The sequence below is a fragment of the Brachyhypopomus gauderio genome, chromosome 7 (assembly GCF_052324685.1).
Source record: "Brachyhypopomus gauderio isolate BG-103 chromosome 7, BGAUD_0.2, whole genome shotgun sequence".
NCBI classification, from domain to species: Eukaryota; Metazoa; Chordata; class Actinopteri; order Gymnotiformes; family Hypopomidae; genus Brachyhypopomus; species Brachyhypopomus gauderio.
This window is the reverse complement of record NC_135217.1, coordinates 31,322,129-31,344,169: the sequence shown is the minus strand read 5'-3', so window position 1 is coordinate 31,344,169 and position 22,041 is coordinate 31,322,129. Positions and strand designations below refer to the sequence as shown.

The window sequence follows — 22,041 nt, the reverse complement described above, 5'->3', positions numbered from 1 at the left end:
GGCTACCATTCTCAACGGTCTGAAACATTTCAGTAACATCCAGGCACTGTGGCAGAAGATGTAGTTTCACGTATCTGTAATTAGCTTTGAAACAAGCTTTCACGCTTGGCCAGACCACGGTAACACGAGGAAGTGACAAAGTCTATGCACGAGCAGGAGAGACAGGAAGTGTCTGCCGATTTGAGATGAACACTGTGGTAGGAACTTTGGAGCAGGAGCTGTCTATGGATGGAAGTGTGTGTAAGAGGATGTGTGTGTGTGTGGGAGGACGTGTGTATAGGATGTGTGTTCCTACCATGTGCAGGTCCTACCAACCGTGTGTGGAAGGAACAGTGTGGTATGTGCTGGGTATCGGGAAATGTACGTGTTGAGAAGTGTATGTGTAACAGGAAGTATGTATGGTAAGAAGTGTGTGTACTGAGCAGCAGTTATTGCAGAGTCATGGCTGAATTCAAGCAGGACCTGTTTAATTAATGAGATCTGGAGCCATTGTTTAATCCGCTCTAATGCTATTAAAGTGTGTGTGGGTGTGAGTGTGTTCTCGTTGAGGTCAGCACAAGGACACACAGGCTTTACCACAGAGTCCTCTCCCAACACCACCCTCTCTACAAACACAGCTTATGTAAGGGAAACCACAGGAAACCGTAGCGCGTCATCATCTGTCCTGCTGTCTCTTGGAGAAGAGGAGAGGGAGACAGGTTCACACAGCCACCCTCAACCTCAGTGTTTCTGTTTGTTTCTCCTCTTTAACTCAACTCTCCGTTTTCACCTCAAAACAATCATAAAAATTCTCATACGTGATTTTTGTAGGCACGCAGCATAAAAGGAAAAAAAGCCTTCTGTGTAATGTAGGTCAGGTTTTTTCAGGGTGTGTGTGTGTGTGTGTGTGTGCGTGTGTGTGCGTGTGTGTGCGTGTGTGTGCGTGTGTGTGCGTGTGTGTGTTGGGGAGGGGGGGATGTGAGTCTGGCTTTAGTCATCTGGCACAAACATCCCAAAACTCCTCCACAGCTACACGCATGCGAGTGGCGCCGCCTGTAAAACAACGGTAGCGCCCGGGAGGAGCTGTGGTCTTCTGGGTAGTGGATAAGAGGGCAGGAACGTACGTCACTGTGGACTCACACACTCGTGGACGAATGAGTGTGAGTGAGCACATGGGTAACATATTAGTTAAGACCAAATCTGGCCTTAGCAAGAGTGCATCTACAAAGCCGACAGAGAGGGAGAGAGGCAGGACTACACACGTGCACCCAGAAGCAGACAAGAGGAGACTATTTAAAAAGGGGTGTGGCTTACTTTCAAGCTCCTCCTTCTCAAACTTAGTGTTGATGGTGGAGTTAGTCTTTCCCAGATCCACTACTGCCTCATCATCGTTTCCCTGGCAACAGAAGTAGAGAAGGGAGATTGATGTACACACTGGCCTGTATCAGTACTGCTCCAGAAAGGTTTGCAGGAGAGCAGGACATTTCAAAGGAGTTATTTATTATTGTTAGTGCAAAAGTAGATAAACACAAATGAAATTAAAACAAAGGAAGACATTTTCGGATGTATAAAACACACACTGGTCTTAAAGGGTCAGTGTTTATATGAGTAAGTCTTGGCAAAGTAGAGACAGTAAGTGTAGGGAAGATGGAGAACAGACACACACACACACACACACAAACACAAACACGTGTTCGGTTTCCATGGGGACATGACTGTCCCTTGTGACAGACACAGGGTGGAAGTATCTTCAGAGATGATCCTGGGACTACCGCTAGTTCCCCACCAAACGCAGCTGAGAGTCTTCACTGGGTCACTCAGAGTCTGGCCTCTCTTGGGAGCCCTGGTCCAACGAACCCTCGTGTCCTGACGAGCAACGACACGCTCAAACGGCGTGTCTCAAACGGGCCACGACCAAAAGCCAAATAAATCCGACCACGCAGTACCACACAAGGGAGATATTTATACCGCGCTAGGAACTACATCCATTCTGCCCTAAATGGTGATCTGGCCCCAATGCTTCAGCACACTGGGCCTGAGGGGCTGGTGTGGTGGTTGGTGTGTGGGGGCTGGTGTGTGGGGGCTGGGGTGGTGGTGGGTGTGTGGGGGCTGGTGTGTGGGGGCTGGGGTGTGGTGGTGGGTGTGTGGGGGCTGGGGTGTGGTGGTGGGTGTGTGGGGGCTGGTGTGGTGGTGGGTGTGTGGGGGCTGGTGTGGTGGTGGGTGTGTGGGGGCTGGTGTGTGGTGGTGGGTGTGTGTGGTGGGTGTGTGGGGGCTGGTGTGTGGTGGTTGGTGTGGTGGTTGGTGTGAGTGACTCTGAGTGCCGTCATTGCTGAAGCAAATCAACAGTCCTGCTTCACCTCACACTGGTCTTCCTATTCAAAACCCTGGACTCTCCTCTCCAAAAAAATGTATGTGCTGAGAGAACTCATCCGTCCAGGATCATTCGGGTCCAATGTCGGATCTTGGATTGACTGGAATACGTTCGAACTTCACTGCAATATTTAGTCCATTGCAAATTAGTACTCCTTACCTGGAGTAGTGTATTCAACAGAGCCCAGGAATGACATCATCAATCTCAGTCCAGATGAGCGTAATCTGATTTATCTCTGAAGAAGTTTCCAAGGAAAAACTGGAATGTACTGGAATAAAATGTGTAGAGGTAGTAAAAACCTCTAGTTTCCAGAGAAACAAGCAATTTCAGAGAGAGGTCCTTGAATGGCTGTGCAAAAATATATGTGTATGTGTGGTAATACATCTAGCAATAATAGATTTAAGGAACCCATTAAAAACTGCCCCACCCATAAGCTGTGAGCTCTGCTTCCGTCATGGAGAAGCAGTCACAGCAGAGCCTGAGGACGGAGGTGTCTGGAGACTGAAACCCCCATGATCTTCTAGACACGCTTTCACTGGCACAGCACACGGCAAGCTACGTGGTTTCAGCGTACTACGAGATGCATAGAACACACACAATATCATCCTGCATGTCCCGCAGTGTCTGTGAGACATTTCCACGGGAGTCACGCTCTCAGAACTCTGCAGTGGGTTTACTTAAGGTCCTCTAACCAGAATCAGATTTCCACAGTCCCAACGGCCCAGATGAAGTCAACATATAAGCGCTATGTGGGCTTGTGAGAAAACGAGCGCAAAAACATTTCACCTCGTCTTTCAACGTCTGCACATATATGAGCCTGAATCACATATTTAAAAACGAGTCACATCCTGCGTGGTGCTGTAATGAGATGGTGAAGCGTGTACGTCTCCCAGTACTGTGGCACTGACCAGATCTGTGTGTTAGTGAGGCCTTGGTTTGGCCCGTCTGGCCCAGAGCTTGAGGCCAGTCATTCATGACCTACAGGGCTATTTCAGGATCTCTTCATGACCTGCGGGGCTATTTCAGGATCCCTTCATGAGCTCCACCCACATGCGCCGCAGTTTAAAAATAATCCAAATCCCCCCCTCTCCCTCCTGATGCTGCCAACATGTGTGGCAGAGTATCACTTAGTAAATACTGGTCTGGCCAAGCTGAGAGCTTGGAGCACTACTGAGTCTGGTGTGAGAGCTTGGAGCACTACTGAGTCTGGTGTGCATCCAACGTGTTTCAGAGACCAGCTCAAGCTGCTCAAGCTAAGAAGGTCTCACGCCACAGACACCTGACCAGCAGCATGGAAGAAATGACCAAATAGCCAAAGTGTACATATGACATTAGCCTAACGTTAGCTTAGCATCAGTGAACCGAGAAAAGGAAGAACTACAGTATCTTTTCTTCACTTTTCTCCCAACTCCAGACTTTTCTGAAGAAGAGTTTTATACTCTTACCACAGTGTTTTGAATTATTGCATGAAATGCAGACTGCAGACTGTGAACTAAATTCAAAACAAAGCTCAAAATGGCAGTTTAAAAATTAGTTATTGATCAGTGCGTCCTGAGACACCATCATAAGCACTTTTTACTATTTAAGCCAAAAATCAGTTGTTATTCATTTTGGGGGTTTTGGCGTTGTGGTCTCACCTCCTTCCTCGTTATTAAGTAGCGAGATGCAGTGACCTGCGGGTCTCTTTCATGCCTGAGGGGACAGTGCTCTATGTGTGTGTGTTCTGGGCTATTTCTCCGTAGCTCTGGGCGTGAGCCAGTGTTTTGTGTGGTTGGTCTGGGAAGGAAAACTGTGAGACCTGTGTCTGTTCCACTCGGATAAATCCGCGACGACGACGGCGGCCGTGTGGAAACCAGAGCAGGTGTTGCGGCCTACACTTCATCTGCTGAAATATCACTCGTGTTCCAGATCACCCCAAAGGTCAGTAACAGGCAAACGGCCACCGTGGACGTTTAGGCTGCCCAGGAGGACGGGTGAGTCACCGCTGCTCTGATGGTGAGTGTTGCCTATTCACACAGGCAGCCCCGAAACGCAGAGCAACGCAAGCGCCAGAGTTGCTTTAATCCAGATTTGGCAACCCCTAAGAAAAGCTGTAACACCCTCGCAAAGCCAAAGCACAGGTGACAAGCTCAATTTGATGGAAATGTGCATACAGCCCACAAAGCATTCAGAGAAGCGCTACGTGAATGCAGGTGGAACACCGTCAGTCGTCTGCTCACGTACCTTCCTGGTGGTCGCTCTGGTGCTCCTCACAATGTCCCCCCAGAAGTCCTGCATCGCATCCAGACCGCAGGACGGAGACCTGACGCTCTCACTCTGATGGAGATCAGGCAAAAACAAGAGTGACTACAGCACCACCGGCACAGGCATGAAGATGGAGGAGGTGGTGTCAGAGGCTGACGGAGGCTACTGTGTGAGGAGGAGACTGAGAAGAGGAACTCCGAACACGGGAGGATCCCCTCGCGAACACAAGTGTCCGGTCAGCGAGCTGAACTCAGCATAAACTATCCAGCTTGTGTGCCTTGACGGCAGAGATGTTCTGGCCTGACGTGGCCGCAGAGAGGGAGGAGCCCGTCAGTGATGAGGACAGCGAGAGACGTTCCCACCATGGGTCTGATCACTGAACACAGACACCCTGTTAGCACAGCCCTAAATATGGGGGCTATTTATATCTTGGTGTGTGTGTGTGTGCGTGCGTGTGCGCGTGTATGTACTTTTCCAGGAGAAGAGGGGGTGAGGGGGTAATGGACCCCCAGGTGGGGACGCGTGTGGGGAGGGACGTGCAGTCCCACTAAGACGAGTCTTGGTGAGCTACACACCGGGGACACCGCAGGGGGACATCGGTCGAGTCTCCTCGGTCACCTGGACATCAGGTCTCGGTACCGTTTCAGAGGTTTTCTTTCTGAAAGCGGACGAGGTCGGGAACTAGACGGCGCTCAAAGGCGAAGCAGACGGGAGTCACAAACTAAACCCTTATAGCAGTAACAGCCTGAAAATAACGCTACTTCACACCAGTGTCTTCATCGCAGAGAGAGTGTGATGGCAGAATCCTACAGTTGAACATGTATCTCAGCAGCCCACGCAAGCTAATCACTATAGAAACACAAGTCACTACATGACTGACACCACCATCGGCCTCAGTGTCATGACACTGGATTAATGTTAATGTTCACCAAAAGAAAGTATAAACTCAAAAACCTCCTTGGATCAAGAATACTAGCCATTAATTAATTTACAACAACAACATCTCAATCTATCTGCAAAAAAGGAAGAGAGACTCTGAGAGGAAGTGCAGTATTGTTTTGTTTTATCTGGACATTCAACAAATCTTAGTCTGAACAATGCAAATACACTAATGCAGCACTTACACACACACACAGACACAGACACATACAGACAGACAGACACTGTCACACATAGACAGACACTGACACACACACAGACAGACAGACACACAGACAGACAGACACACACAGACACACGCACCCACCATAGAACTTCCTCAGGCCAAAATAATTGAGGAGAACATGTCAGACGAGTAGCGCGGTGCGTCACAGTGCCGCAGGCCATGTTTTTGTAGGGAGCTCACTCAGATCACTATTTCCTGTCAGCAATGCTTTAAGAAAACTGTAGCCAGTCAACTGTAAAAACCTTCTGCGCCCACAGGCAGCCTGGCCGACGCCCCCTTCGCCCCCGAACACCCTCAGCACTCTAGTGCAGCACCACTCACACCTCCTAATATAATGAACAGTATAAACAGGTAAATAACACCTGATGATTGATGATGTCTCTAGTTTTTGAAGGACAGTTCTAATGCGTTTGTGTACATGGTTATCATACATCATGTGTCTCTGCCAAATGAAACCCACGCAGTGATATTATGTCCACATGTCCCATGGTCTTTGGAAACTTTCGTTCTGGTTTATCGTTCTGGTTTATCAGGCTACCCGACATTCTAACATTCCAAAAGGCCACAGATGTTGTCTGTTGTTCTCTGGTGAACCTGCAGACGATAGCGACGTGCAGGGTATACGCAGGGAGGGGGCAGCCGCGCTGTGGTGCCTGGCACGTCTGGAGCAGACAGACGGGGCCCGCGACTCGGCCCTCCGCACGGTTAACCTGGGCTGCTGTCTGCTCCCGCTGCCCCAGATACCAGCTGCGCCTCCATGCAGGAAACAACGTAGGACTTGCTTGTTTAATCATCCATTCAGGCGTGAAAGCCCACCCTGGACAGGAAGGGGCAATGGGAGAGTACGCCCCTCGGAGCCTGAGGGGGGTCTGCTCACGGGGTCTGCACTCTACGGGGGTCTGCGCTCTACAAACAGGTGTGCAGGTGCGGAGCCCATGGCAGACCAGATAAGCTGAACACAGATACACTGGGGCCATCGCTTCTGTCCCTGGACCCCTGCAACAGCAGCCAGACTGAACCACTGAAGAGCAGGCCAGATGTTTACAGGTTCCTCTACAGTACACCACAGTATAGTACACGACACTACAGTTTAGTACACCAAAGTATAGTACAGTACAGTACACTACCATGCAGTACAATACACTACACTACAGTACACTCTGCACTTCATGGATCATACAGCTGAACTGTTCAGCAGTGTGGATGAAGAACTTCTCCCCAGAGAAGAGGAGGAAACACACTACAATATTATTAATATAACAGTGGGACCAAATTAGACTAAATAAGATAAGTCTACATCATCTAGATAAGTCCAGATGTAGCCAATACTGCACACACATAACTAGATGTAGCCAATAGCGCATTTTAACTATGCTATAGACTTGTTGATAATACCTGCATGCAGTTTGTTTATGCTTTGGTGTATGTTGGTGTTACAGATTGCCCAGGGTAGTCCTGAACCCTCATGTCACACTACCTGCACTCAGCACAAAAACAAACGCTAATAACTCATTTCACGCCAACTCTTATCTCCTTCTGTGGCTTTTTTTGTTTAAGTCAGTCAGATTTTCTGTTTTTTCGTTGTTATCATGTGGGTACAAACACTTTTTTAATTAAGATTAAGTTGTGTACGTTAATCCTTATCAAATCAGAACATGTCAGAGATGTCATGGCTCAGACGGACCCACATCTCCACCAGACCGGGCAGCTTCAACAAGACAAATCTAGAGCACCTATTCCATAAGACTCACCACTTACGTGTCTTACACCCGTCCTTTCTATTTGAATTTGCCTGCTGACTTTTGATTGGCCTAAAACAGCCAGTTGGGGACATGGGGTGAGCAGTGACAAACCAGTCAATATCAATATCATCAATATGACTAAACTGCTTGTTGAGTCCTGTTTCGGTCTGCAAAATTTGCAAAACTAATCAATAAAAATTGGCAAATGTAAATGAAAACCGGACACGCGGGTGAAAACCAGATGGATCACAACCCCACGACGTTCTCCACCCTGTTAAAACATTTAAATCAAAGTTTACACTTCCCTTACAAGATAACACTGGATGACGCGGGTGCATTTAGGGCTGTTGTTGCACCCCTCAGCAGACACCTGTCCCAGCTGTGTTACCTACTGCTCATAACTAGTGTCACCGTGTAAGCGGCTACACTATTACAGGAAAACATATCAACACGGGGCCCTACCAATCAATACCAGATGACCAGGATCCACATCAGGGTCACTATTCATCAGCAGGGCACACGTTTCAGCGTCCGTGTGATACACTGTTCTTACATAATTATGACTAAGCAGAATCCTCCCAGTTTAGAAAAGACTGGAGGCATAACTCACAGAATACACTAGTCACCTTTGCCTCATTGACTGAAGGATCTTGGCAGCAGAATGCCAAAGTCTTGTTTTGATTATGCTGACAGGGCTGGAATAGACACGTGTTGTTCTGATACAGGGCAGCTGTGGATCCTGGAACCCGTCAAAATCCTTATATGATGTAGATTTAAAAACACGCAAAACAATCTGAGCATGCGCAGTAAAACTAGCCAGTCACCAACCCCGTACATCAGTTCAGGGTCATCCAAGCTGCCCCGTGTTCAGCACTGACCGTCGAGTCTTCTTTGTATGTCTTTGTCTATCTCTCTCCTTCTATTTAATAACAAAAATACATCCGACATATTAAAATGATAAATTGTCAATGACTATGTGAACAAAAGGAGACTTCATGGTTGTAGTTTAGTCATCTTAACTGTTGCTACACCTACAAACTACGCGACCACATGAATAACATCATAATAGTTACGCCTGAGCCGAAAGCTAACAGAAAAATTATAAGTGAGAAATCGCAAAAGCGATGTTAGGACAGGCCATGTCTGCTCTGGGGGGGGGGGGGGGGGGGGGGGGTGAGTGGAGTGGGCAGAAGTCGCCCCTCCCCCAGCCCCGCCCCCAGCCCCGCTGCAATGACGTCACGGCGCCACTTCCTGCACATGTGCGGTCGCAGATCAACAAAAGGCGCCTTTAAGGACGCAGAGAAAGCGCGTTAGTCTCAGCCTCGCAGAGAGAAGCGTGTCGAGGATCATTATAACACTAGTTATTAACGTCTGAAGGGCAGACTACCGAAATGATGCTTTAATCCCCCAGCCCCCACCCCGTCACTCTCTCCTCTTCTTTATTCTTTCAAAACGACTCTGAGCGCCTTAAAGTGGAAGAACTTCACGCTTACTGTGGTCAACAGAGGCTTCATCTGTTCACCCATCTCTTCCTCCATCTGTTCCGATCTCACTCTTCTTCCGTCTCTCGCCTGATCTGAATATGATGTTTCGAATCGGCCCTTTTCTCGTGGAGCGGCCACTCAACGCAGCGGCTGCTATTTCTACCTTCTCCGCCCCAGCACAAGCCCCGCCTCTCTGAGAGTGACAGCTCCGCCATCCACTCACGTGCTAGCTGCCGGCGTTCGTGGCCAATGGACGAGAGCAGAGGGCGGTCGTAACAGTTTGGGGGGGATTTCGCAAGTCTGACATGAGCCTCCTGGGGCAACTACAGCACTCGCGAACAGTTGAACTAATAAATAGAGATTAAGTGGTAGAAATGTGAAAGTTAAACGGCGACGGTCCTAATTTCATGTGTGTAGCGACATCAGACGGTTGTTAGAATTAATTATTTACGTATCATATTAGATTAATCATAGATTAAGTGCACCTCGTTGTTTTATATATGTACACACACACACATAACACACAAAAGCTATATTTGTATATACACACTTGAAATACAGAGACAGCGTCTGATTCAGATTTGAATGTCAGCTGTGTGTGTGGTTTCACAGGATGTCAAAATACAGTTGTCTCTGTTTTGAAGAGGTCGGGTTACTGAAACATTGTAGCATACTCAGTGGGGAAAAAACTAATATTTGAATGTTTAAAGTCACTGGGAAAAATAATTATTTCCATGCTGACAGTCAACACAAAATGAAACCCAAATCTATGCAGTGAAGCAAAGTTCATGCAAACAGCTCCTACGAATCACACTCTTTTATTTTTCTTTCTTTCTAACCTGCGCTTCAAGTTGCCTTTATTTGGCTTTCAGCCCCAACATCTGTGCTGGGATCTCACGGACTACTTCCTCCGTTTCTGTTGTACCATAGGAACTGTAATCCATTTTACTCTCAGGTTACCCAAACACCAAGTGACTGGGAATTAGCTGCTAGAATAATTACGGAGAGTGGTACAGGGGATTTAATTTCTCTGTCCAAAGTAAATAACCGAGGAATTAAATTATTCGTTTAATTATTATATTTGTAAATTCCATAGCAGCCTATACATTTACATTTATGGCATTTGGCAGACGCCCTTATCCAGAGCGACTTACATTTTTATCTCATTTTTATACAAGTGATCGATTGAGGCTTAAGGGCCTCGCTCAGGAGCACCTCAGTCATGGCCTCAGGTCTGGGAATCAAACCCATGACCCTCCGGTCATAAGATCAGTTCCCTAACCACCAGGCCATGACTATACAAGCCAGTGTGTTCAAACACGTCTTTTAGTTATTTGAGTTCAAAACAAAAATTTTCCTTTAGTCTCTGTCTTCTTACGTTTTTAGAGAAACTGATTTAAATGAGCTATACCTTCTGCTCAGGTGACTTCTGTGCATGGACATGTAGTTGTACTTCCTCCACATATGGATAAAATTAAACATAATTAGGTATGATTCCGTGCTGCAAGTCGAATGGAATAAGAATTAAATACATTAATTTATTCGTTCATTCTTGGGCCTTTATGTAGCCAGTTGGTTGTACTGTACAGCTTTCACGTTCCCCTGTGCTATGGTTCCCGCTAGTGGTCAGAGAAGGCATCAGCCTTGCTCTATCTACATTGTAATCTTTCGCCATAAGAACTTAGCGCCCTCTAGTGGTGTTCACTTTAAAGCTGCTGTGAGAAAACAACAACTTTTTGATGGACAGGTATAATTCTGTGAAAGTAGGAACAGTATCCTCTTGCAGCTATGTCTAATTGGCAAGAACTATATAAATGATTAGAGCAGCTTAAAAATTAAAAGACAAGATAATTTTATATTACGGGTATATTGTGTTTCATTTTAATTAATTGTTAATTAAAGTCTCTTGTGACCAGACTGCCATTTATGTATTGATTACAAAAATGGCAGTAGACACCGATTTAACTGAGGCACATGTTGCAAAATTTTCGTTCAAAACCTCTGATTAAAAGAAAATCCCTCCAAATGCATGACAGACTTTTATTACTGATTTAAGCAATGCAAACTAATCCAAACAGACTGTCTGGGTCACATGACCCAGTCTCCTGATGCACCATAAGATGGGAGAGAAGTTTAATTTGACCTTAATACTTAATACTTTGGATCTTAGGGAAGGTGTATTATGAATAGACATCCAACATTGGAACGTGCATACAAAATGTTTGAGAAATAAATAAGTAAATTAACTGAAAAAAAATGATACATTTAAGATTTGAGCGGTTTAGTACGTCATGTATAAAATCACTGGTCAAACTAAAGAATCTCCTTTTATTAACTTACAATGCACCAAAATCTTTTGGCTTCTCTAACTCACAGTTTAGTGATATCCTCAGAGCCACAGTGGGTGAGACTCTCAGAACCGCCACTAGGTGGCAGCATAGAAGGGGCAGTAGCCGATGCTCTTTGAACTGGACGAGGTCTCTTTGCTGAAGGACAGTGGGCGTGAGTCCTCGCACTTGATGGTGGGGGAGTTTTCTGTGCTGGACCCGTCGTGGGAGACTCGTCTCCTCTTACACAGCGGCGCCGTGTCCACCCAGGCCGGGCCCAGAGCGAACGCGTCCTCCTCTCTTGATTTGTCCTTATCAGCCAGGTGACTGTCCGGGAAGTCAGGGGGTCCCGGCCTGGGCGACCACGGCAGGGCGCTGGACATTTTCTTTTGGTAAGCGCCCCTGGGCGCCCACCCTGCGGCCACCGTAGTGAAGGCGGAGTCGGAGTAGTAGGTGAGTGAGGAGCTCTGGAGGGGCAGGGACTTTAGTGCGTAGGGCAGTAAGCCGGGGGAGTAGTCCCCCTCGTACCCCGGCAGGTCCAGCTTGCCGCCGCCCCCTTGCTGAACCGGGGTGACCAGCCACCTCTGGGGGGCGCCCGCGTCCTCCGCTTGCGGGGACAGGACGCCGTTGGCCTGCGGGACAGCGCGCTCGCTGTTATAGAAGCGGCTGTGGGACAAGCTGTTGACCAACTGGTCCTGCAGGAAGGGCTGCATGGAGTAACGGGCCCCGGGCACGAGCTGGTGCGCGCGCGGAGACTCGGTGGGGGACGGGGTGAGGCGGTCCCCCTCTGGAGCGGTATACATCCTAGCAGACAGCACGCGCGAGGGCATTACACACACACACACACACACACACACACACACACACACGTGTGCTGGGACTTGATTATTGATTATTGATTATAAGTGTTCAATACATATATATATGAATAACATATAGATCTGGGGCGCGTGCAGTACTCACGAGTCATAGTTGTCCCTAAAACCTTTTGCAAAAGGATTGTGGTCAATCTTCAGCTGCGTGATCTACATGGAGATAATACAGACCATAATAGTTCAGACAGTATTAGACGCCCTTCATGCGCGTTATCATTCGTTATAATCATTCGTTATAATGTTATAATAGCGTTATAATCGTAATAATGGTTATAATCGTCTCTCTGCAAGATCATTAAACTCACATCAGTGTTCTGGTACGCGGTGACTGCGATGAACTGGCTCTCCGGAAAAACGAAGATCTGGGTCTTCACCTCCCTCCCCGCGTCCTCCACGCCGTCCTCGGGCACTTCTACGATATGAAGTCTGGGTTGGTACTTGTGTAAAGACTGGAGCACGATCATCTGGTTATAGGGGAAACATCACAGGGTTTTAATGACAGACTTGTGTTTGTATTAGGAAACACGTCGTAGTAAACGTACAGAACCGATGCGCATATGTGTGTATATGGTGGCCACAGTTCGGTTCGTTTTCCTTTTATACTGTGGGATAAGTGAATGGCTATAACAGACTAGTTGTAGACAAAGGTCAAATAAACAGACAAATCTTTGGCTTTCAGTGCCGTTTATAACCGTGTCTGCATGTCGCTGGTTTTACCTGCGCGTTGCTGCTGTTTGCGCCTTTGTTGTTGGTGAGTTTGAGTTTCCCGAAGGAGATCTCCTGTCTCATCCAGTGCGCCCCTGTGTTCGGGGACTCGGGGTGGACATACACCTTGTTCCCTAAAAGAAATACAGTTTACTGAAAACTGATGATAATGATGGTGGTAGTGGTGGTGATAATGAAGACGACAATAACAATAACGTTAATAATGAAAATAATACAAATACCAATAATAACAATAATAATAACAATAACCACACAAATTATTATTATTATTATTATTATTATTATTATTATTATTATTATTATTATTATTATTATTGAATTTATTATAGTTGTTATTGCAATAATATTATTATAACAATCATCATAATATTTATTATTATTTGTTGTCGTAATATTGTTTTAATAATACCACAAACTGTTGTTGTTATTATTATTATTGCTCTTGTTGTTTTGTGTTGATGTTGTTTTTGTTGTCGATGTTGTTGTTGTGGTGGTGGTTAATTATTTTAGCAGCTAGCCTCCCGATGTTTCATACCTTGCATATTATTGTCTGCTTTCCCGCATGTGACCCACTTCCCACCCTGAAATCTCCAGTGGTTCGGGTCGGCCAGGACGATCTCCACAAACACGTTGTAATGTGCGGAAAGATTCAGTCCCGTAATATTAAAACTAAGGAACGGAAACATTCGCCTGTTTATAAGAAAAAAACAAACACACTGTCAATACACGTATAAAAACATATAAAGTACGTATACCAATTAGGCACTTAGCTTAATACAATTATTAATAAACGTCTAAAAGTGTTTTGCATTTATTTATGACTAAATCCGACATGGCATGTTCAGTGCTGGAAATGGGCGAAATTAGAATATACTCTGATAGAGAATAGCAATGAATGAATATTATTATAAAACTGCTCATGCAGAATGAGTAAACATTAAGTGAGAGGCAACACAAGCCATTTACCACATCAGATCGTTCAACACGTTTGAGTGTTTTTTTAGGACAAATGTGCTATGATTAATTCACAAACGATTGAGCGAATCCTGGAACATTTTACTGTACCCAACACGTCCTTCAGAAAAAACGCCACTACTGTTTTAATGTTTACTTTTAGTTTACACATGTAAAAACTATAATATACAATTATTAACTCTATGAGTATACTGGGGATTCGTTAAATATAATTACAATGCAGACAGGCTAGACCACAACGAATGCAAACCAAGTTGATTTCCATGACTGGTGTATTTCTTACCGTCCTTGTTTGGTGATGATCATTTCTGTCTGATGGCGATGAAACTTCAGCCATAATGGTCTGTTGCAGATGTAGACCTGCGCTCTTCCACCTGTCCCTGCAGGAAGTCCCATGGAAGCTACGGACGCGCTTCCTTGATATGAAGGATATATGTTTCCAGAACCGTGAGCGAACTGATAACCCGAACCGAGCTGACTGCGTCCCGCACAGACAGAAGGGGAGAACCCCGAAGTCGGGAGGACAGAACCGTAGTGAATCGGTGTTGGGTACCTGGATCCGTCTGTCCCGGCACCGTTTGCGTACGGGAGGAAGGAGCACAGACTGTCCTGCATCTGCTGGGACGAGCTGGTTATGAAGTATCGATTAGAGCCCAGCCCATCTCCACCATACGGGGTGCTGTTGGAGACGTCTTCTTCACCACCGAGCGGAGGAACCTTCCTTTCCTCTGAGCTTCTCTGGGAGGACATGGGAGCATGGCTGTCTCCTCCACCTGGCATGACGGGGTTTAAAGACCTGATCTCCGGACTGTCCCTCAGCCTGCTGTGTTTGATCCTCAGGTTCTTCCGGCGAGTTACTGAATCTTCGTGAAGTTACTGCATATGCGGCGCATCATCTCGTCTTCGTAACATCACTGGGGAAACAACGTTTAAAATGGTGAACGTGACAGTGGCGTTACTACTAAACTTTCTCAAAACATAATCTATGCAATATCAAAGAAAACTAAAAAGCAGGTGTAAACCATTAGCCATATGTCTGCAGAGAACTACCAGACTGAGAAACAAGGCTGCTTTGCTCTGTGTCCTGTGTTTGTGGGTCTGTTACAACTAAAAGATGATTTACAATTTGTGGGAAAATAGTGGGCGTGGCTTACACGATGACTGACAGGCACACTGTCCGGACTGACTGATAAAATCTCAGGCTGTCATATTTGCTTTTTATTGACTGTATTAACAGAGAGAAGGTGAGCGCTGGGACAAATTAAACATTACATTATTTATCACACAATACCTGATAACGCGTTATTGTTGTCGGTGTTGTTGTTGTCATTGTTATTTTGTTGCTTTCTAAATGCTTGTGTTTATTGCTAGGCTATAATTGCTGTTTTGTGATACCTAACTGTATGACAGTATATTATGTTATTTCATTATATGCTAATATTATATTCTTCATTAACCTAAAGTACTCGCAGAAAACTGTGCTTTAAAATTTTTACCCAAACAGTTGTGAATTTCTGTTTTATCATCCCTCGATCTGCAAATTAGACGGAACTACTTTCATTTTAGTATATTTTAACTGCAAAACAAGCCGTAATGCGATATTATTCAGTTTCCAAAACAAAAGCAACATACGCTATTAAAACCGTAATCGCACTGTAGGCGTGATGGATCATTTCTTTATATCAATTAAAAGCAACGTAGCTGGGAATCATAATTAAGACAATAATGCTAATGACAACCGTATTGTGAAAAAAAAGATTTTTTAAATAAACGTGATAAAATATAATATACCCGTATCCTTAGTACACATGAACAATTTAAACGTTTTAGTCATGTGTTAATTAAAAACTGTAGAACTTGTAAAGACACTGTAGGAATAAGTTATTGCACTGAAATAATTACACGTTCAGTATTTCTCCGAAGAGACGGACGTAGGTCTACTGAGACGGGATGGACAACTGCTACACACTTATATTTGCTTATAAGTGTACTTTTTCCTATTTTTCCATATTCAACTGTGGCTGATTGAATATGATTGCCTGAAACATTTGTTACCGTTTGAAAAACAGGCTATATTCTAACCAATGATGTTTAGTATAACAGTTTAACAGGCTACGTGTGAAAAGAGCTTCTTACCAGTAGCGTGTTCCTCCGTCCACGGGAAGACCACACAAGGATCTGCAGTAAGACACTATTTAGTGATGGATATTCCGTGATGGAGTGATTATATTAGACATGACGGACCACCGGGCGCGTCCGCGTGCAGCGTGAAGAGAGGCGCGCGCGTCTCCAGGTGTGGTGTCCCTGTCTTACCTGAGCGCGTGTCTGATAGGTGCTGGTCCACACTGTCCACCCGCTCCCTACAGCTGGACTACAGAACTAAACCGTGTATCGTTTATGGTCTCCAGACTGCAGTTGTTCTGAACAGAAACACTGGGGTGAGCATCTTTATATAAACCACCCAGGGTGTCTGGACCGGCTGATCAGTGAGAAGTGACAACAGTCAATAGTGTTTAGTCCAACCATTTATTCACATTAAATCACTGATTATACATGTAAATCTACTGAATTCTCGCTTGGTAATTTTATAGGCTGAGCATGACCACAAAGCCAGAAGAGACATAGGGCTGTACGAGCGGACCGGGACTTTTTGACATGTTTTAAATCCGACTAGATGCAGCACTGCCAGTTTGTCCTCCTTTGTCTGATTTACAGTGCTCTCACACCATGACTATGGCACGGATTTAAAAAATCAACTTCTCCCCTTCTACTTCTACGTCCAAGCCTTCTCGGCTTTATATTTTTAATGCGTAGTTTTAACTCTTTTCCTCTACGACTCTTCGCTTGGTAACCATTAAAGGAAATGAACCATTTGAAACTGAAGCTCTGACATGTTGCACATTTAAATCACGGCGGGTCAGAGTCCGGATCGGGAAGTTTTACCATATTGTTGTCACAGCAGATAATCAGTAGAGCACATGAAGAGGACACACTGCAGGTTCAGTGTGCCAGAGTGACCCATAGTACCTCTTTTGCTTGTGAGGGCGAATTCGTGTCCCCCACTGACAGGATTAATAACCTTCTCTCATTAGCGGCTTTGGGAAGACGTGGACACAGACCTGTTGGGACACAGACCCTCTCGCTAAGCGGATGCTGCTCGCCTCCTATCAATTCTAGGTTTGCATTTGCATTGCAGTTTTACCCCATATGTAGCATATTTACACATTTCATATGGAACAACAGAACGATGCAAATGGCATAACGTTCATCAGTTTGCAGAGGGCAGTGTTTTAACAGTTCGGAAACGGGTTCTTCACACATGCTTTTGCACTATTTGAATTTGTTTTTAGGATAGCAGAATAACTAGTCTGTCAATTGCCACGTTAAAAGTAATTTCGTTTTAGTCAGGGAAACGTGTTATTGGGTCTCTGCCAGTTTCAGTATTGCAGAGATTATGAATGCAAATATGAGGTTTGAACGTGTCGTTAGACAACACGTGATTCATTCATCAGCGTGTGCCATCAGTTAAGGATAGGTTTACTGGAGTTAGTGCATACATTAACAGCCCAATCCACAGTGCTTAATTAACACAAAATTACCCTGTTTACAGATAGACTTATATAAACATGGGGCAGTCATGGTCTGGTGGTTAGGGAACCGGTCTTGTGACCGGAGGGTCGTGGGTTCAATTCCTAGAACTGAGGCCATGACTGGGGTGCCCTTAAGCAAAGCACCTAACCCGGGCGCCGGGCTAGGGCTGCCCACCGCTCTGGGCACGTGTGATCCACAGCCCCATAGTAATCACTAGTGTGTGTGTATGTTCTAACTGCACAGATGGGTCAAAAGCAGAGGACAATTTTTGATTGTGGTGAAAAATCACAATTGACAAATATGGCACATTTACATTCACATTTATTTTTAAGCAGCATATTATTGTGTGCATGAGTGTGTGTATGAGTGAGTGTGTGTATGAGTGTGTTTATGAGTGAGTGTACGAGTGATTGTGTGTATGAGTGTGTGTATGAGTGAGTGTGTGTATGAGTGAGTGTGTTTGGCTGCTTTCTATTCAGACTTTACGCAACCTTTCACCCCTACACTGTGTAGCAGACACAGCCGTATTTATTTAGTGTTGGCCTGTAGCTGTTGGTATTGCTGTGTCTAAGTGTCAGGGCCAGACTTCAGCACATACTTTAAGCACAGCTTAAGTATCAGGACACACAAACTCCGCTCCACCTGCGTCTGATGTAACGTTCTTTACTGTGCATCGTCCGCTCAGTTTCTCAGGGTCAGTGGTAATATTTTGGAAACATTTTGGTAATATGTTTGGTGATATTTTAGCTCATTAACTTTAGCAGTAGTAATCTGAGGTTGCATATCACCCACTCTTTTCTGTGAGATAAGGGTATTCATGTCATTTTTCACTTTTGCATTTTTATTTATTAGTGGCACTTATATTCTAGACATACTTATATATTTCTTAATTATTTTTGCCATTTTTTATTTTAACAAGAATAAAAGATGATGGACAAGGACACACTCAGAACTGAACACAGCGGACACGTCTCTGAGGTGACCAGGATGAACACACTCAGAACTGAACACAGCGGACACGTCTCTGAGGTGACCAGGATGAACACACTCAGAACTGAACACAGCGGACACGTCTCTGAGGTGACCAGGATGAACACACTCAGAACTGAACACAGCGGACACGTCTCTGAGGTGACCAGGATGAAAACACTCAGAACTGAACACAGCGGACACGTCTCTGAGGTGACCAGGATGAACACACTCAGAACTGAACACAGCGGACACGTCTCTGAGGTGACCAGGATGAACACACTCAGAACTGAACACAGCGGATACGTCTCTGAGGTGACCAGGATGAACACACTCAGAACTGAACACAGCGGACACGTCTCTGAGGTGACCAGGATGAACACACTCAGAACTGAACACAGCGGACACGTCTCTGAGGTGACCAGGATGAAAACACTCAGGTTCTTTGCAAAGAGCCAGACTACAATATCCATTCAGCATGTATTTTTCAGTTTTCCCCACTTACTTATTTAATTGTGTATTTCGTTGTAGAAGTGACCTTTTCATCCAGATCTGAGGAGGATGGGAGTGTTGGTGTGAACGGTGGTTGAGGCCTGCAGAGGTGATCTCACTCAGGTCATGACCTCACTGATTTGTCCTATTAGATTTGTCCCCTTTCAATAACTGGAAGCAGATGAACACTTTCTTAAATTAAATAAACATTTCTAAACATTTATAAGCATGCTATTTGTCCAAGGCTAGATACACAAAATCTGAAAAAGTTGCTACTTTTGTGTGGTGTAGGTATATGTAAATGTATGTATGCATGTCATGTCAACAATGACTTCAGAAACATGGAAAATCTGTGTTGCAGGGTTGTTCTCTATTTGATCCGGCTGTTCGCTCTCTCCTCGTGGGAAGTGTTAACCAGAGGAAAAGGTGCAATTGCTGCTTTTTGTTTCATATTCTGTAATGTCACGGCACTGCTGGTCACTGTATGGTGTCTATGCGCGGTTTCACATATGCAGCTCTCCTGCCCACGCCATCGTGCCTAAGGACTGCTATGAGTGCAGCAGTGGTCTCTTAGTTCCCCGCGTGATGCTAGAACTCCCCTGCACATTTAACACTTTGTCATCAACCGTTGAGTGATTTCAAATAGGAAATTACATGGGCTCTTGGTGTGGGAAATGTATCATCATGAGTTTTGATTCTTTCCTTTTCAAGTCTGATTTTCTTCTCCATTGTGTTCTGGGTGCAAACCTGAAATATACAAAGATCTAAACGTGGCCAAGATGGCTGCTCAAAAGAGCTCACGTTTCTACCCTCAAAAAAGCTCACATTTCTCCCCAGCAGAGTTCGTTTTGACACGTCTAGAAGCTGTTCCATCTCTTTGCCACTGTTGGCCCCTGCCGAGGGCGGCGGGCGGGAGGGACGCTGACCTTGGCTCGACACGCTTGGCAAACTTGCCAGGCAGTAGCAGAAGGTCCATGAGTGCCCTGCCAGAAGCTCTTCAGAGCTGCTCTGGTGGCGTTCAGGCAGGCGATGGATCTTTGCGTAGTTTTCATAGTCATTTTCCTTTAATTGATTCTCTGAATACTTTGTGGTCCATACCAATATTACTCTTGCATAAAAGGTCATTCATAACATTCACCTGCATTGCACAGAGGTGGTAATGAATTAGATAGCAGACGGGAATTAATACAGTCATACAGTATCACAAAGAGGCTGAGAAGATTTTTCAGCCCAACAGAGGAAACATTGGGAGGGGATTTGGACACCAGAAGGTCAAGGCCTTTCGTGACCTCCTCCCCCTTCACCCCCCACGTCTATATTTATGGTCTGGTCCTGTCTCATGTAAAGACCAACAGCAGGAGTGGACCATCCCATTTGGTCCACAGCGTGAGGGCGGTTGGTTATGTGACTCTTTCCAGGTTTCCCACTGAGCTGTTCTTCTGCTGCACCCCAAATCCACACTCGTCCCGCATTTGCATCTGCTAATTAGATCCTGTTAGCATCGTTTTGTACACGACACCCCTCTATAGCATACAAATTAATACATTCCCCTGTAAAAAGAATACCGTGATGTTGACACAGTAATGAATTGCCTTATGATTGAGCAGAGGCAAGACAGCAGTTTGAGAAGAGCAGCACCCCCATCATGCTTCAGCTCTCGCAGTAAAACACGTGAAGCACCTAGACAAGCCTGCTGCACCTCCAGTGTTCTTGGTGTGCAAGCATCTGCTGTATAGGTGTTCTGTGTGTGCAGACACCTTCATTGAATTTAACTCAGAACCTGAAGGTTATATTAGACTGCTGTGACAACAAGAAAGGGGAGGAAGCTGGGAAGTTTGGGGGGGGGGGGTATGATTCGGGGGTATCATGTTGAGATTAGCTGGTGAGCAGTTGCTTCCTTAGTGATTGTCATTCCTCCTCTTACCACACGCCAGCAGACCGTACCCCTCACGCTCCTGAACTTGCTCACGCTTCATTTAATTCACTGATTAATTTATTGTTTATGTGGCTAATCACTTCCCCAAAGGCAATTTTTAAGAGCTTTATTTTTTCGCAAAGGCGCATCATATGGCCATAAGATAAAGCCTGAGCTAATTAATCTGATTTACATGAGTTTGATGCAGAAACGCACCGTGAATTTGATATGGAGCATGACTGGACTTTTCCCACAGATGTTGAGAGCTGTAGCTCTTCTCTGGTCTGTTTTCTTTACATGTGCACTCTGGAAGGGGAATGTGGTATATTACCCTGTATGGAGGGGAATGTGGTATATTACCCTGTATGGAGAGGAATGTGCTATATTACCCTGCATGGAGGGGAATGTGCTATATTACCCTGTATGGAGGGGAATGTGCTATATTACCCTGTATGGAGGGGAATGTGCTATATTACCCTGTATGGAGGGGAATGTGCTATATTACCCTGTATGGAGGGGAATGTGCTATATTACCTTGTATGGAGAGGGTCACACAGTTCAAAACATAGCAAGAGAAGTCTTCTTATTCACATTGAAAAAATGCAAATTGGTTGATTATCTGTTGAATATTTTCAGATATTAGTGATGCATCTGCTTATAATGCATGTTTTAGTTGAAATGATCCTAATCCTAATCCTAATCCTACCACAAACATAACGTCCAAACCATACCAAAAAGGTTTGGCACTGTTGGTTATTTATTGTTATTTAAAATATGACATTTAGGCACAACAACATCACAATTGAACACACACACACACACACATACACACACACACACACACACACACACACACACACACACACACACACACACACACACACACACACACACACACACACTTCCTGCCTCAATGCCCCATCATTTAATCTATTCTATCACTGTTTATTTTAGCACTTTTCTCTGAGGTTAGTGTCAAATTGGGCTTAATCTAGCTCACTATCAGTCTTTCTCAGAGGTACAAATTGCTACATAATCGTGTAGAGAGTCATTCTTTAGGTGCAGTGAATGCTTATTTACCTATTTAAATACACTTATTAATGCTGAAATTGTCACAAATCTAAGTGAGCCCTTAAGTCTTTCAATACTATTTTCACCTAAGACAATCTGAATCTTGAAGCGGTTG

General features: G+C 45.1%; 2 protein-coding genes and 1 long non-coding RNA gene across 12 annotated transcripts in view; 1 reads left to right on the top strand and 2 right to left on the bottom strand.

Annotated features, from left to right (window-relative positions):
* slc4a7 (solute carrier family 4 member 7) overlaps positions 1-9,166 on the bottom strand; it is a 47,857-nt gene extending 38,691 nt beyond the window's left edge. For 3 of the 9 annotated variants that reach the window (XR_013132477.1, XR_013132478.1, XM_077013220.1), the window contains exons 1-3: positions 8,995-9,166; positions 4,574-4,666; positions 1,294-1,375 (exon numbers count right to left, since the gene is read on the bottom strand). Coding sequence is in view for 7 of the 9 variants with exons in the window: in XM_077013220.1 (XP_076869335.1) it covers positions 1,294-1,375; positions 4,574-4,666; positions 8,995-9,039 (220 nt within the window). In the remaining 2 variants the exon portion in view is untranslated. The remainder of the gene's footprint in view (positions 1-1,293; positions 1,376-4,573; positions 4,667-8,994) is intronic. The other 6 variants (XM_077013221.1, XM_077013217.1, XM_077013222.1 and 3 more) reach the window with 3 other exon arrangements.
* Positions 9,167-9,603: 437 nt separating this feature from the next.
* Positions 9,604-18,427, bottom strand: eomesb (eomesodermin homolog b). The gene is made up of 8 exons (XM_077013216.1): positions 16,202-18,427; positions 16,025-16,066; positions 14,172-14,802; positions 13,449-13,603; positions 12,905-13,026; positions 12,493-12,651; positions 12,276-12,337; positions 9,604-12,116 (listed from the first exon to the last, which is right to left on the bottom strand). Exons 3-8 carry the CDS (start codon positions 14,666-14,668, stop codon positions 11,411-11,413), a joined length of 1,701 nt encoding a protein of 566 aa, XP_076869331.1. The 5' UTR covers positions 14,669-14,802; positions 16,025-16,066; positions 16,202-18,427; the 3' UTR covers positions 9,604-11,410.
* Positions 16,971-20,737, top strand: LOC143519607 (uncharacterized). 2 transcript variants are annotated; one of them, XR_013132476.1, is made up of 4 exons: positions 16,971-17,065; positions 18,399-18,865; positions 18,980-19,063; positions 19,302-20,737. It is a non-coding gene; the product is annotated as an uncharacterized LOC143519607 (long non-coding RNA). The 2 variants fall into 2 exon arrangements; XR_013132475.1 differs by having other exon boundaries at positions 18,980-20,737.
* The last annotated feature ends 1,304 nt before the right edge of the window (positions 20,738-22,041 follow it).

Excerpts from the sequence above, each read along its gene's own strand:
- eomesb (XM_077013216.1), bottom strand. The coding sequence starts at position 14,668 with ATGCCAGGTGGAGGAGACAGCCATGCTCCCATGTCCTCCCAGAGAAGC. Across the intron at positions 13,027-13,448 it reads AGCAGACAATAATATGCAAG|GGAACAAGGTGTATGTCCAC; the intron begins GTATGAAACATC and ends TATTTCTTTTAG. Across the intron at positions 12,338-12,492 it reads CCGCGTACCAGAACACTGAT|ATCACGCAGCTGAAGATTGA; the intron begins GTGAGTTTAATG and ends ATCTCCATGTAG.